Source organism: Bufo gargarizans, chromosome 1, assembly GCF_014858855.1.
Source record: "Bufo gargarizans isolate SCDJY-AF-19 chromosome 1, ASM1485885v1, whole genome shotgun sequence".
NCBI lineage: Eukaryota > Metazoa > Chordata > Amphibia > Anura > Bufonidae > Bufo > Bufo gargarizans.
Genome location: NC_058080.1, coordinates 659,870,558 through 659,887,237, shown reverse-complemented (window position 1 = coordinate 659,887,237; position 16,680 = coordinate 659,870,558). Strand labels below are relative to the sequence as shown.

Sequence of the window (16,680 nt, the reverse complement as noted above, 5' to 3'; positions counted from 1 at the left end):
GTAGTTATTAATTGTACACATTTTATAAGGATTCTATTCATGAGGCCCCCTCTGCAGTAGAACATTCAATATAGCCACATCCTACTCACAGGGCTGTTATCTTAATGCTGGCCGGCCGGGCAGACGAGCGGCAGCGTCACGACTGACGTCATGTGCCCGGCCTACTTTCTGAATGAAGGAGGCGGCGCAGGCATGTGACGTCTTTCTCTTGCGGAAAGACCGCAGTGTAATACAGTACACCAGCTAAGTGAATTTGCTTAGAAAATCCTCAATCTGCAGCATGCCTATTCTTTGTGCGGATTTTACCTTTTTCAATGGAAATGTGAGAGCTGCAGGAAAAACCTCAAATGCACACCAAAAAAAATTCATGTAAAAAATGAGGATTTTGATGCAGAAACTCCCAGAAATCCACACAGAAATTTGTGCGGATTATCCGCTTGTCTACCGGCACCTGTGCAGATGTAGCCTTAGGGGTGTTTACCGCTCAGTTATTCATCATGTTCACCATAAGACCAAATGCTCTGCAACAGAGTGCAGAAATCACAAGACTTTTAGCCTCTGCCCTAGCCACAAAGAGTGAATGTTCATGGATATAGCCTCAACCTGCGTAAGGGCAGCCATTTTATCATATACCAATATGCTATATTGTACACCAGACAGACACTCTGCTAACTTCATACAAACCCGCAGCGTGCCAACCAAAACAACAGACAAGAAACTGAATGGAAGTGGGCAAGGCCCTTCACCCTGTATTCATGTACAGGCCAGCAATGCAAGAAAAAGAGTTCATGTAAAACTGAAGTCACCTTTCTTTAAAAGGTTGTGACCATTCAACCATCAAAATGATGAAATTGGCAGCATGGGATTTAAAACGGCGCTGACATTCGATCTGGATCAATCCATCCCATATAAAATATCTTAAAACGTGGTACAAAAATATATGTTCACTGAATATGGCTGGATCATGAGGAGGATTTTACTGCCATCAAGTTCTTTTCCTCTGGAATACTTGGTCCGGTCTCTCTGGAGACTGTTGTTTTCTTGCTGGCCATAGTGGCAAATAGCGTGTCCATCATTCCCAAAACTTCGAGGAGTTCTTCCTGGTAACTGATTTCTTTTTCCAGTGTGTCTTGGAGCCTCAGAAATAATTTATCCACTACAGAGGACTGGTTTGTGACAGAAGAATATATGTCTAAAAACAAGAAGAAGAAAAATAAATAAAGGAAAAAAGTTTGGACGTTACATGCAGCCGAGTAAACCCAGCCAAATACACTATTATCTCTGTTAAAATCAGACTGTTTCTGGCTACATTTTACCATATGTTTAAGATCATACACAGTTGTTCAGTAGATTTCTATGTAAAGTGACTCCGAAGAGTGTAAAATAAATAAAATCTCAGCAATTCCTCACTTAAAGGTGTGGACACCTTTGGTGTCTCTCCCAATAATACATGCTGCATGTGGGGTCTGTGTGTCCCGGATGCTGCTGCATTCACTAGTTCTCATGTATTAGCAAAACTTCATTCCTGGACAGAATTCTTCTTTTACTGATCATGAAGGATTTCATCTCAGTTGAACAGACAGTCACCGATGCTGAGGAGCATGCGATTCCCTTCTACACAGCCTATGCGATTCTAACCCTTCAAATTGTCTTGTGTATTTTCCTCCCTTTCTACACAGCCTGGGTCAGCTTTCACTTCCCTCCACAATCTGATCTGCCATATAGTATCTTTTCCATGCCTCTGTTTCTCTCTAACACTAAGAAAAGTGAGGGCAGACAGATCTATTAGTAAAAGGAGAGGTGATCTGACAGATTTATGTGAGATTCAGAATTACCAGCAGCTAGGCAAAGGACCACATACTCTGGGACAAGCAAAATAGTAGACAATTTTTAATGAAGACTATATACAAAAGTAATTAAAGGGGTTGTCATCTCGCCATTTGAAGGCGAGATGGGACTAAACCTAGACCACCAGGTGGCCGACATATTGCAGGACAGGCCGCTGCAGTGCACAGGAGCTAGGCAAACAACGTAGCACAGCAAGCTGGTGTTTGCAAGTTATGTACTGTACTCTGCAATTTGCGTAGCTTCTGTGCACTCGATGGCCTGCTCTGCCATTTCTCGGCCACCTTGTGGATGGGGTTCAGTTCTAGCTCGCCTTATTAACGGCTAGATGAAATAATTATTTTAAATGCTGCATTTTTTAAGCAAATAGGCGATGAAAAAAATAATAAAAAAATCAGGGCAAAGTTGCCCCTGCGGATCTAGCCGAATACAGTCAAAAACTGCCAGTAACGGCCTGTGTTTTGCTGTGACATTGCCGCCAATATCTCAGCAGGACAAGTAAAACCTGCAGCAATAACTGACCTGCTGCAGGGATTGAAAGCCTGCAGTTCAATTCCGTTTATGCCATGGTTTTTTTCTGCAACAAGTGGATGAGATTTCTAAAACGTCACCCACTTTGCTTGGGCTGTAAATTCTGCAGATGTAGTTGGCACACCACATGTGAATCCCCCCTTATAGTATAAACAGTGTTGGTGATCTAAGATGCAAGGACACACTTACCAATTACATTTTCTGCCACATTTAACAATATTGGGGCAAATCGAGGCTCTACCATGTGCCTGTTGTGAAAATAAAGAGGTGCTCAGTTTTATTATATACATAGTAACTGCTGCTTTTCTGCAGAAAAAGTCACTGTTATCCATTATAACACATGCAATAATCTCTGATGCCGATAATAAAATAAACATGAAATGATTTTTATGTGCAACATATATGAAGAAAGTGCTCATTATTATGCAGGTGATTAAGCCAAAAGGAGTTATATGATGAAGTTTCGAAATATCAGAGATTCTCTGGACAAATATGGTGTCTTTAAAAGGGACTATCCAGGATTAGGCTACTTGCACACTGGCGTTTTGGTTTCCGTTTGTGAGATCCATTCAGGGATCTCACAAGCACTCCAAAACAGATCAGTTTTGCCCTTAATGCATTCTGAATGGATAAGGATCCACTCAGAATGCATCAGTTTGGCTCCGTTCCGCCTCCATTCCGATCCGTTTTTCACGGACACAATAAGGTACACTAGAAAACGGATCTGTCTCCCATTGACGGATCAGTTTTGGCCACGTAAAGATAATACAAACTGATCCGTTCAGAAAGGATGCATGCAGTTGTATTTGTAGATGTGTTTGTGCAGATCCATGACGGATCCGCACCAAACGCGAGTGTGAAAGTAGCCTTAGAAACACATGGCTGCTATTTTTCAGATCTTGCACCAGAACATTCCCATGATTTCTGTCTGGTATTGCAGCTCAGCCCCACTTAAGTCAATGGAGATAAATTGCAATACTACACATAACCGTCCAAAGATGAAGAAAAATCAGCTGTGTTTTTCTAATCCTGAACAACCCCCTTTAATAGCAAACCTATCCATATATTTGGGATATATTTTTTACTTTTTATATACATATACCAGCACTGATCAACAAATGGCCACATGAACAATGAGTAAAATGACGTACTTGATGAGGAAGTTGAGCATTAAGCTGAGCTGTTTCTCATCCCTCCCGGCTAGGGCGTTTTTGAGAGTTCCTCTTCGTTCGATTTCATTCATCACTGCCACAGTCACTTCTGGGGTTGCGGTTCTAACCTGAGTCTAAGACAAAGACAAAAGAGACCTATTACCTAATACAATAGAAAGGTCCAGAGAGAGACTGTGGGGACAAGATACCATGTTATACACAAAATAAAGTCACTGCAACAAAAGGTATGGAAGCAATTACCTGATCTGAGAACCCAACCATTCAGCAGAAGGAAGAGGTCGAGATGCATGCTAGAGAAAATTAGGCTAGTTTCACACTAGTGTCTCTCTGAAAACTACATGAATGCCGTCCGGCCCCATTAACCGTACATAGCCATTTAACATATTTAAAGGTTTTGATCATATCCCCCCCCCCCCTTTTTTAACTCTCCTGATTTTTGTAGCCCATCATTCAATGCCTATTCATTAAACAGAGGTCTTTTAGCAGGGACAGTAAGATGCCTTCATTTTCTTTAGTCCATCAAGCCATGGAAGGCTCAAAAAGCAAAGCCATGATTGCACAATGCAGCTTGTGGTCTCTTACCTCTAGCACAGCATCAAGAGCGGCAGACACCTGGAAACCTCTGAGCAGCTGGTCATATTTCTTTAAGCGTTGTCTTACTGGTTTACTGACAATGAAGTCATCCTGTAGAGAAGAAGAGATAACCCAGGACACTGCTGTATTCAATCTCTTAAAGGGAATGTGCAATCAGAAAAATTACCTATTGCTTAGGTAACATTTTTATGCTAAACATATTTCAGCGGTTTTTTTGTTTTCCATGTCACCATCTATATTTAAAATAAATCCTAAAATCCTGCAGTTTTCACACTAAACAAATCATATGCTTCCTTTTTTATACAGATTGCTTTCAGCAGTCTGCACATTATCATCACAGGTGGGCTTACATTGACAGATAACACATGATTCTCCATTCACAATAGGTGATTGTTAAAGCTTATCTACACCCCCCCCCCCCCCCCCCTGCATAATGTCCTCTGCACAGGTCATAGAGCACGTCTAGAAAACTCAATGAGTCAACTTCTGTGCATTGTGACTATGGTCCATGTGGCTGCTGTAAATTATCTCTTTAAATGTTGATCAGGCAAGATGGCTGCCCCCATAATCACGGACAGTAGCAAAAAATTAAAAATAAAGGTCATACATTGCCTTTAAAACAAAGCACTGACCAGCACTGCTTTTCTACCCAAATATACACAGGAAAATCCACTTGGTCTATACGCCCAGACTCCATTGCCTTCCTATGCCGGAGGCTCTTCAGCCACTTTACCTGTTTCGGCACGTAGTCCTTCCCTTTCACAAACATTCTGTATCTGGGACGTTTCTTCGCTACAGGTTCATTCGACTTCTTCTCCTCAGGCTTCCGATGTTTTACATTCAAGACGCTATTGGTCATTCCCACCACAATCATTTCATCATCGGGCTGAAGAGAGAAACGCCTCAATAGTTAATAAGGGTGTAACCCCTCCTAAAATATTCACACCAGTTCACTGCTGTTACCTCGATTGTCTGTAAGGCATCTCGAAACAAGGCTATAGGTTTTACTTGATGGTAAGCAGGCCATACTAGTGTCTCTTCACGCATGGACTGGCACATTCTAGGGTCTCTCACAGCGCCCAATGAGGCCGATAGTTAACAGACCCATGAAATAAGAGACATGACTAGCATACAGATCTTACATGTTACATACTTACAGCCAAGGCGAGGCTTAAGATTGAGGCAGCATAGTCAAAACTATGTACAACTTTGTAGTTCATCGTGCTGTAGACCTTCACGTGCCTGACGAGGAGAAAAGTATGAAATCAGATTATGTCTAGTAAATAGCCAAAGAGACCTTCACCTATCAAAAACAGAGCACTCCTAACACCACTGACAAGCCAGCAATAAAAATAATACAGAGGGTTAGTTTTTAACCCTTTCGCTACATAACATGCCAGAAATATAAGGGAACAAAGCTCTAGCTGCGAAATTTGGAAAGTAGCACTTGTCTGACGCTGAGAGAGCAGGAAGAAAGGGTGTACTGCCCAGCTGGGTAGGACGGGGAGCAGCGAGTAACATTAGAAAGAAAAGTCATAGCCAGTTGTCATCTTTCTGCAAGATGCCCCTAGTGTGTGACTTTTGTCTCGTTAGCACTTTCCTCTGTACCGATCTGAGAGGATGTATGCCTTGTGTCACATTTAGGAGGATACACATCTAATCACCCATCAGCATAATCTAACCTCTGGTTGATGTTTACTGGTATCTGGATTTCAGAGATTTGTGGGGGCTCTCAGAAAGACCACTATTCTAAAACGTAACCTTTAATTCTTGAACGATAAAAACCAATTCACCCATAATATACAATGAAAAGAAAATAAATAATTAAAAAACAATTGCTAAACAACTATTCCGATGGCATATGAATGTAGGAAGGTATGGCAGACGTATCATAAGCATAGCATGTGGGGCAATGTCCCTATTAATGGCCCTATCTCTGCCGCCCTGCCTACAAACAAAATTGCCGCCCCGATAGGGGGGATCCCGTGTCTCCTGATGGCCCTAGGATAGCCCTGACATGGGGAAATATTCCAGCTATGTGGAATGATAGCCCTGAATATGGACATGAACCACCCAATACCACCCAATTCTTTCTTTATTGTAATGTAAAGAGAAATAAAAAACAAATTAGAAAATGTACATCAAAGTACCCGTCACCTAAAAAGATTGTCACTAGAGCAAAGAAAAGATTCAACCAGATAACCGGAGCACTGTAGCCGTTAATAAGACGACAACGGACAGCTGGGTAGCTGATAATTAAATCAAAAATTCAATTTGTTATACTCTCTTGTGGTAACAAAGGATACCTAGCCTATTATACCATAAATCTTCTAAACTTTTAATGATATTTTCCTATAAATACACACCAATAACGAAATAAATTTGCGGGTAAATTCAGATGCAATTATTATATCAAGATTTGTACCTGCTGACCGCATATTACTGCAGTGTGCGAGCTGTTTTTAAGAGTAGCTCACTGATTTTTAGAATTTTTCTGTAGACCCCCAAAAGCCCTGCCAGTCAAGTGTGTTAAAAGGATTTTCCAATCTTTTTTAGAACGGACTGTCTAACAACTACAGGACCCTCACCGATTAGCGAAAGAAGGGAATGCCAAGGAGTTGCACTGCCAGGCACACATGTCTAGTGGAAATCTATTATATTAAATGTTATAAAAATGTTGATTTTGAAATTGGTAACAATAATGTGGATCCTACATGATTAAACTAAGAAGCTAAAGGCATCCAAGGGATGAATTTGTGACTAAACGTTATGTTACCCGAACTTTTGACAATAAAACCTACCGGTCTAGTGATCCAGACAGCAGCCTCTGACCAGAGCTACTGAGGCACAGGCTGGTTACGGTTTTGTGATGATTTCTTAATGACACCAATAACTGTCCTCCCTTCAGCAGGTCCCACACTTTCACATATCTACCACCTAAAGGAGAATGAAACAAAATGATTAGAAAATACCATATTAAAAGTGAGATGAGTAAACCTTGCCATCGACCAGTCAGTGTGGTTGCTGCGATGTTTTGTGGAAATTCCAGCTACACTCATGAAGTAGCTAAAAGTCATTTTTTTTTTTTTTTTTTTTTTTAATAAAGCAGACCTTCGTTTTAAATGGGTTTTCAGGGATTTTGATACTGAGTGATGACCTATCCTCAGGATAGTTGATCACTATCTGATCAGTGGGGTTCCGACACCCAGGATTCCCGAAGATCAGCTGTTTAAAAAAGGCACCGTTCACTTCAAAAGGGGTTGAGTGCGATACCAAGCACAGCCGCTATACAATGTACTTGGTAAGCATGGAGAAGGTCGTGGCACTCACAGGAGCGCCGGAGCTTTCTCAAACAGCTGATTGGCGGGGAAGCCTATGCATATGTAATAGGATACATCACATATAGTGACACAATGCGTTCAGAACTTGCAGTAAACGCTGCACCCATGTAGTGCTGGAGAAATGAGAGGGGTCCAGTGAGGACAGCAGCCACATATTCTGTACAGTATCAAGTGATTTTATTAGCTCTGATCTATGTGCCAGCTCCAAGGCGTTGAGTAATGCAGTCCGTGCACTGCGTTACTGATATACGGTATATGTAAAGTACGGTAAACGTTAGTGAGCAATGCCCAATACTACATTTATATTACCCTTATATATCCATGTCCCTTATTACAAAAAACACTACAGTTCACTGTTAGTCGCCAAGTTACAAGCCAAATAAAAACTGGAGAGGCAGCTGGACTGAAAGTACATGGGAAGTGACCTCCATACCTGCAGAGACGAGAAGCCCCCCTGAAGGGAAGAGCAGGACACTCTCCACAGGTTGTTCATGTTGCATGGTCATCACGCTGTTTTCTGTTCGAGCATCAAAAACCTTTACAGTATGATCATAGGAGCCTGTGATATAACACCGATAATAAGCGTTAGAGACAACATAATAGGGGTGAATGTGTCTATATAAAAAGTACAGACAGAAAAAAACATCCAATCCACTAGATTATCTACAGACCACTAAGAGTTAAGGCCATTATACACATGCTGGGGATCGGGGGTACTGTCGAGGATAAGTGTTCAGACAAACACACAGTCCCAATAATTGCCTGGTGTAAACGCTCACTCACTGGGCGATCCCATCTTTTATGCTTCACCTCTGCTGACTAACAGACAGTTATCAGGAACATTCTGTTCATTCCCCATAATTGCCTGTGGATCGGGCCTTTAGGCCATTTTCACACAGCATAACGTCATTCCTCCAGCTGTTCTAAGACTCAGTTCAAAATAGGACCCTACGGTCATCAGAACCTTGTTATGTAGAACGGCAGCAGCCTTGCCACCATGATACAGTCACATTTCAGCATTTGTATTACAGCATGAAAGCAGCCTTAGGGTACGGCTACATGGAGAGCTGCGCGACAGCGGATGTGGCCAGGTTCCCAGCATAGCAGTGATCCCATTGAAATGAATGGGATTGCCGCGCTAGTCGCAAGAAATCCAGCAGTGTTTGATTTCTTGCATCTCGCGTGTAAATCCCATTCGCTTCTGAGGGATCACCGCTCCGGGCCGTGACCAGTGCCGCCGTGTAGCCTTACCCTTGGGGGGCCAATAAACAGCACACAACTGTGTCTATAAATGACCTTTTAGCTATTTCAGGACAACGGAGGCACATTATTCCTAAATCTTGAGATTAGGGTGGCCACTATGAGAAGTCCCTTGTAACTGCTACAGCTAGTGGCTAATCACTGTAACGTCACACTCCACTATCGCTAAGACACCGCTGCCTCAAGTAGAGCCTTTTAAAAAGGGTCCTATTTTTCCAATTACTTCTTATATAAGCATAAGTAACGATTGATAATAGGGCAGGCCGAATGTAGAGAGACGGCTGCCGCTATGATGTGTTGATGGCCAATCCACAATAAGAGAATACAGAGTCTTATACCAGCCAAATACTTGCTTCAATAAGCCTCTGCCAGGGGAGCAAAACTCAATCCTTTTTCTATCATGGCATTCAGGCTGAGTGGACATTATTTAGGGCATACTGTCATCTACAAGCAGTGTTTGTATTGTAATCATAAAGCTGAGGGGGTCAGGTGTCTCTTGCTCTTTATCACCTGGATAGCTCACGCTTGTAAAGGGGATCATGGACATTGCTGTATACGCAGTTCACCAACATCCTAGAAAAGCTTTCGTCATATGTGACATATCATGTTAAGTAATAGTCAGGACTCCTAATAAACAAGCCTTATCATAACTTTAGTTGGATGTCATTTTATAGCAGCATACACCCTTTGACAGGATCCATCCAGTGCACACAATACTCGGCTGAGTGATGAGCAACTGCACAGAAGATTCAGTCATATACGGTCTTCACTTGGTGTAAGAAAATATAATAAATCGTACGGTGGAAGACTAGCGGCATAGAGCACAAATACATGCAAGGATTCATTTAATAAAAATAAAGCAAGAAGTCTTTAAGACGAGGTACCTGTAACAAACAGATCGTCATTGAGTTTACTCGCACAGCCGCAGCGCACGTAGTCCGTATGCTCTTTGTAGGTGGAGATTTCTATGCCATTTGGAATGTCCCAGATTTTGGACGCATAGTCATCTGAGCCGGACACAATCCGAAAATTATCTGCAGTGAAATCCACAAAATGCACGGCTCTAAGGAAACACAGAGGCGACATTGTATTGTACAGCAATAGCTAGCATCATATTACCGGGAAGGGAACTGAGCAGCCAACATTTGTACAGAGCTTTCCCATTAACAAAACCTTACTTCAGAAACCGTTTACTTTGACTCAGAAGCCCCAACTATATCAACCAATAGCACAATGTTACAGGAGTTCGCGCCAATTAGAATTTTATCAACTAACCACAGGACAGGTGATAAAAATGTCGAATGAACTCGAATGTCTGAATGAAGACTCAGTGGAGCATGCGTGCCGCTCCAATCAGAGTCTATGGGTCTGGTGAAGACAGCCGAGTATAGTGCATGCTTGACCATTGCTCCACTCAGATTCCCAATTGTGGTCATGCAGTATGACGGATAGGGGGCTTGGGACTCCTGTTCTACAGAATGAAGGATGTCCCATTGATCGCCTATTCTGAAGAGAGATGATAAATTACAATTGTGGTGAAAATCCCTCTTAGGCTGAGTTGACACGTAGTCTTTGGCAGTTTTTATTTATTTTAAGGTCACAGTTGCAGCCAAGATGCTTAAACTTTATAGCAGAATAATGAAGTCTACACACACAGTCTTTGGGACTATTTCGAAAGCAGCACACTCAGGGCATTGGCTTCTCTATAAGGCCTGAGAAACTCCAGAAAACATACTGACGAAACAACGCTAAATAAAAATTGGACTTTAAAAACACATATTATATTTAAAAAAACATTTGACTTTTGACAAACTTTTTAAAACTCCAGGAAAAAATATGCATCAAATAGGCCTAAAGTGGCTGCATGAAATTAAAGGGGTTGTCCAGGAACTGAGAATGACGACCTAGCCTTAGGATAGGTCATCATTATCACATTGCAGGGGGTCCGCGTCCTTGCTGATCCGTTGTCTCAAGGAGCCGTCGTGCTCACTGGAGCTCTGATGAGTGCGGAGGGGCTCAAGCACAGGACCGTGCATTGTATAGCCGCCGTGCTTGGTATTGCAGCTCAGCCCCTTTGACTTGAATGGGGCCGAGCTGCAGCGATATCACGTGGCCTAGGAAGACGCCTGGCCTCTTCTGGCAGCTGATTATGAGAATAGGTCACCAATAGAAAATCCTGGATAACCCCTTTAAGTATATAAAAAATAAACATTTTTTCTTTTAAGCCACTGAACAACATGACAGGTTGTGTTTTGCCACACTGGATATTAACAGATAAAAAGACTATTAAAGATATGAGACAAAGCGTAGTGATTAGGGCTGCAACGATTAATCGATGTAATCGATTATATTCGATAACTGGATTCGTTGTCGACGAATCCAGTTATCGAATAATCGCCGATTCGTTGCTATTCGGGCGGGCGGGCGGTCGCTGCATCTTTATTTTACCTTTTTACAATGACGCTCCCGCTCCTGTAACAGCCAGGCAGAGCGGACGGCGGCGTAACATCACTCACTCACGTGACACGCCTGCTCCGCCTCCTTCATTCATGAAGTGGGTGGAGCAGGCGCGTCACGTGATTGAGTGACGTTACGCCGCCGTCCGCTCTGCCTGGCTGTTACAGGAGCGGGAGCGTCATTGTAAAAAGGTAAAATAAAGATGAAAGCATCGGGGCCGGGGCTGTTAGGGGGAAGGGGGATCTGTCTATGGCACTGCTATGGGAAGGGGGGGTCTGTGTATAGCACTGCTATGGGGAGGGGGGAGGATCTGTCTATGGCACTGCTATGGGGAGGGGGGGTCTGTGTATGGCACTGCTATGGGAAGGGGGATCTGTGCACTGTTATGAGGAAAGGGATCTGTGCACTGTTATGCCCATAACAGTGCACATATCCCCCTCTCCATAACTACGCCGTCCACAGATCTCCCTCTCCATAACTACGCCGTCCACAGATTCCCCCATAATAGTGTCGCCCACAGATTCCCCCATAATAGTGTCGCCCACAGATTCCCCCATAATAGTGTCGCCCACAGATTCCCCCATAATAGTGTCGCCCACAGATTACCCCATAATAGTGTCGCCCACAGATTCCCCCATAATAGTGTCGCCCACAGTTCCCCCATGATAGTGTCGCCCACAGATCCCCCATAATAGTGTCGCCCACAGATCCCCCATAATAGTGTCGCCCACAGATCCCCCATAATAGTGTCGCCCACAGATCCCCCATAATAGTGTCGCCCACAGATCCCCCATAATAGTGTCGCCCACAGATCCCCCATAATAGTGTCGCCCACAGATCCCCCATAATAGTGTCGCCCACAGATCCCCCATAATAGTGTCGCCCACAGATCCCCCATAATAGTGTCGCCCACAGATCCCCCATAATAGTGTCGCCCACAGATCCCCCATAATAGTGTCGCCCACAGATCCCCCATAATAGTGTCGCCCACAGATCCCCCATAATAGTGTCGCCCACAGATCCCCCATAATAGTGTCGCCCACAGATCCCCCATAATAGTGTCGCCCACAGATCCCCCATAATAGTGTCGCCCACAGATCCCCCATAATAGTGTCGCCCACAGATCCCCCATAATAGTGTCGCCCACAGATCCCCCATAATAGTGTCGCCCACAGATCCCCCATAATAGTGTCGCCCACAGATCCCCCATAATAGTGTCGTCCACAGATCCCCCATAATAGTGTCGTCCACAATTTGTTTTAATATGGCCTTTGAACATAATTTTTCAAGTAAGATCATATAAACCTCTCTGTTTTGTAATTTTGTCGTTTTTCCCGATTAATCGTAGAAATTAATCGGCAACTAATCGATTATTCAAATAATCGTTAGCTGCAGCCCTAGTAGTGATAACTGCCGGTGATACTAGAGACACTTACTTGCTATGTCCGATGAATTGTCTCAAAGCAGCCTTTCCATTGATATCAAACAGCTGCACCACACTGTTTTCACAGCCCGCCGCAAGCAACTTCCCATCGCCTCGATATGTTCCACAATAGGCAGTGTCTTTAAAGCGGGAAAATGTTTTGATAGGCTCCTGAGAATATCTGCCATAGATGTGGATCTGAAGGGAGGATATAAGAATAGGATTAAAAGAAGTTTAAAAGGTTCGACACTGGACTTATATAAGCACTTAAAGGGGTTGTCTGGGTTTAGAGCTGAACCCGGACAACCCCTTAAACTATAGGCGACCCATAAAGTGCTCAATACCGTGGGAATTATTAAAGCGTTTGTCTGACAGTTGAAAAGGTCTTACAAAAAAGCTAAAATGGCTTACAATTTTATTTTTATTTTTTTAAAGCAATAGTCAAATCATCAATCCCTCTGAAGCCTCCACTTCCAGGGACCCCCTGTACAGCTGCTAATGCAGGGGACATCTAGCAAATGACCAAAGCAAGCTCTGTGCAGGCTGTTAAAGAGGCCATACAGATTGGACAGAAGATGGTTGAATAAGCAAACATCTGGTAAACTATCATTTTGAAAACACAGGTATAAACATTTGAGTCCATATTAGCCATTACACTTGATCACACTGCTCATACAAATTCAATGAAATGGGGCGAGGGACGAAAGATCCTGGATAAGCCCTTCTCCTCCTCCTCAGCAGCTGCTGGTAGCTGATTTTTTACACGTATGTGACATTCATATGTAATTAATATATCAGCACAGTATTTCAAACCTTCAAAAGGAAATTAAGATCATAAGTAAATGTATGACTAGTTCAGTGCTGCTCTACCAGCCAGTACTTACCCGGGTAGATGCGGTGACAGCATAATTACACGGCTGTACAGGTGAAAAGTCAATTTTTGTTACAGCACCAAATTCCTTTATCTGAACGGGAGTCTAATAAATACAAAAAAAGAAACCGAAAAGCCACATTTAATAAGATAAGTCACAACAAACAGGCTCTTTCTAGGTTACAAATGTAACCTCTTCAGGTTTCAGCCAGTAATGCTGCGATTGCGACAGTCGCAGAAAAATTCATTTTGGATGGGTTTGCTGCGACTGTCGTGTCACAATATGTCACAGTGCGAAACCATAGACTATCATTATAAAAATTGTCGCGCGACAAATGTCGTTGAGTAGCCCTAACCTTACCTGAAAAAAAAATATATACACCTGCCCTTCCCATATGTGACAGAGTGCAATGACACTGTGACTGCTATGGGAGGGGAGATAATATTAAAGGGAACCTGTCGCAGGGATTTTGTGTATAGAGCTGAGGACATGGGTTGCTAGATGGCCGCTAGCACATCCACAATATCCAGTCTCCATAGCTCTGTGTGCTTTTATTGTGGAAAAAAAACTATTTGATACATATGCAAATTAACCTGAGATGAGTCATGTCCCTGACTCATCTCACATACAGGACTCATCTCAGGTTAATTTGCATATGTATCAAATCGTTTTTTTTCCCCACAATAAAAGCACACCAAGCTATGAGGACTGGGTATTGTGGATGTGCTAGCGGCCATCTAGCAACCCATGTCCTCAGCTCTATACACAAAATCCCGGTGACAGGTTCCCTTTAAGGGATAATGCCATCTCTATGTCTGGGATGATCTAAACCCATACATGGACAGGAGAAAGGTTTGTGATCCTCCTCCTCTCACTCCAGGCTTCCTCCTCTTCCCCCTCCAGCCCGTCATCTTCTTCACAGTAGCTAAAGTGAGAGCTGCAATTACAAAATAGGCAGCTCTCACTTCCGCCTGCTCTAATTTAGCAGATGAAACCATTAGAATCACCCCCAGCAGCCACAAAGGCCGAGCTGGAGTAATCTAAAGCAGTACTGTCCTGTTCTGCATAAATAAACCAAACTCAAGCTAATCAGGCTACTTATGAGATTGCAGGAAAATAATATAACCGTATTGTGCCAAGAGCAATTATTCCAGTGTGGGGCATCTACATAGGGATGAATAAAGGGTATATTAGATGGGCAGTTTTTCTTTATGAACACTCGTTAGCGATCATCTTGCAGTCTAATGCTGCCTCCAATTGCCCAATGAAAGAGCAATCGCTCGTTCATTGGGCAATTCAGCATGCTAAAAGATCTAGATTTGCAGGCAGCAGATCGTGCTGTGTCCTGCATGGGGACAGCGATGGCATAGCGATATCTCTTCCCCATGCTGCAGAGGACATCACTGCATGTAATAGCAGCAGTGTCCTCTGCTAGCAATCTGGAGAATGCCAGGAGAGAACGCTTCCCTCCTGACAATCGCTTGCAGCATCGGGGTGTCTAATACAGCCTTAAAGGGGTTGTCTCGTTTCAGCAAGCAACATTTATCATGAAGAGAAAGTTAATACAAGGCACTTACTTATGTATTGTGATTGTCCATATTGACTTCTTTGCTGGCTGGATTCATTTTTCCATCACATAGCGTGCAAGCACGACCACCACTGATGGAATGCAAGGTGGTCGTAACCATGGAAACGAGCAGTGTATAATGTGATAGAAAAATGAATTAACATGTCCTATTCTTGGCCACAAAATGTTGTTCATGAACCCATTGAAGTCAATGGTTCCGCAAAAAAAAAAAAACGGATGCATCTGTATTTTGCGGATCCACATTTTGCAGACCGCAAAATACATATGGTCGTGTACATAAGGCCTAATGGGAAATATGAAGAGGAGAATTTTCATCACACTGTACACGAGTTACCTTGTAGCGCCTCCAGTACAACGTATCCTGTGTGATCTTCTCCCCAAGCTTGGGGTAAGATGGAACGGCCACAGGCTTGTACGACGACATCTTCCCTGCTCAAGGTACTAGAAGGTCTCCTTTTATTTTCCCTGAACACCTAGAACAATTATAAAAGGGATTTAGAAAAAGTAGTAACAAAATATGTGCACAGACATTATCCTGGATTGAAACATGAAATCGTAGATGTAGAAATTTTCTTCTCCGGATACGGCCGCACAGATCTGGCATAAGCCGCATGTGCTAAAGGAAGTCTTGTACACGCCAAAACCTGCACCATATTTAGAATGTGGATGGGATTTTGTAGAACACTGTACACTCGCATTGTACTCTGTACACAATTTTGCAATGTCTGAACAGTCTCTCACCAGTGCTTGACTGTCTCTGTCACTCCAGGGTGACCACCACGCCACTGAACCCGTAGCTGCCAGTAACAGCTGATCATATTTAAGATGCAACCTATGGCGAGGTAATCAATATGTTGGCCCAGAAAATCCCTATAAAATTAGCAGAGAAGTGACAGATTGCTGAAGACCCCCCCCCCCCCCCCCATACATATAGGAGAAAAGTTGGCAAACCTGCCTCACTCCCAGCATCCAGAGGGCAGCCCGGCGGGCAGAGGATCGCCCCCCGCAGCCCGGCGGGCAGAGGATCGCACCGGCAGCCCGGCGGGCAGAGGATCGCACCGGCAGCCCGGCGGGCAGAGGATCGCACCGGCAGCCCGGCGGGCAGAGGATCGCACCGGCAGCCCGGAGGGCAGAGGATCGCCCCGGCAGCCCGGCGGGCAGAGGATCGCCCCCGCAGCCCGGCGGGCAGAGGATCGCCCCCGCAGCCCGGCGGGCAGAGGATTGCCCCCGCAGCCCGGCAGGCAGGGGATATGACAGCTGGCTACCCAGGAGAATGATACCGGTGCCGCACCATGTGACCAGAGCGCGAAGCCTACGATATTACCAGGATAATGTATACCGCACCATAAGAACAGGGCTCCAGACCATTCATACCAGTCCAGAGCCCAGTCACCTACCCAGTGCCCCGGCCAGCAGCGCACACGTCCGGTCTACCTCACCACCGGGCAGTCACGTTGCCGGAATCACCCGTGTCAGCGGCCATCTTGCCTCATGACGTATTTCCGGTAAAGGCGCGCTGATTAGACGTCACTGTACGGGGCTGGACTGACCGGTAGATGCTCTGAACATGAATAGTTAGAATTGGGCCATTCCTCAG

At 44.0% G+C, this 16,680-nt stretch overlaps 1 protein-coding gene across 1 annotated transcript; it reads right to left on the bottom strand.

Moving 5' to 3' along the window:
• Positions 1 to 719: 719 nt before the first annotated feature.
• UTP15 (UTP15 small subunit processome component) lies at positions 720 to 16,600 on the bottom strand. The gene is made up of 13 exons (XM_044276051.1): positions 16,481 to 16,600; positions 15,418 to 15,556; positions 13,508 to 13,600; positions 12,637 to 12,821; positions 9,628 to 9,806; positions 7,917 to 8,042; positions 6,944 to 7,079; positions 5,300 to 5,384; positions 4,876 to 5,028; positions 4,131 to 4,232; positions 3,528 to 3,661; positions 2,566 to 2,624; positions 720 to 1,192 (listed from the first exon to the last, which is right to left on the bottom strand). Exons 2-13 carry the CDS (start codon positions 15,505 to 15,507, stop codon positions 963 to 965), a joined length of 1,572 nt encoding a protein of 523 aa, XP_044131986.1. The 5' UTR covers positions 15,508 to 15,556; positions 16,481 to 16,600; the 3' UTR covers positions 720 to 962.
• Positions 16,601 to 16,680: the final 80 nt, after the last annotated feature.

Excerpts from the sequence above, each read along its gene's own strand:
- UTP15 (XM_044276051.1), bottom strand. The coding sequence starts at position 15,507 with ATGTCGTCGTACAAGCCTGTGGCCGTTCCATCTTACCCCAAGCTTGGG. Across the intron at positions 5,385-6,943 it reads CTGTCTGGATCACTAGACCG|GCACGTGAAGGTCTACAGCA; the intron begins GTAGGTTTTATT and ends TCTCCTCGTCAG. Across the intron at positions 4,233-4,875 it reads AGGACTACGTGCCGAAACAG|GATGACTTCATTGTCAGTAA; the intron begins GTAAAGTGGCTG and ends TCTTCTCTACAG.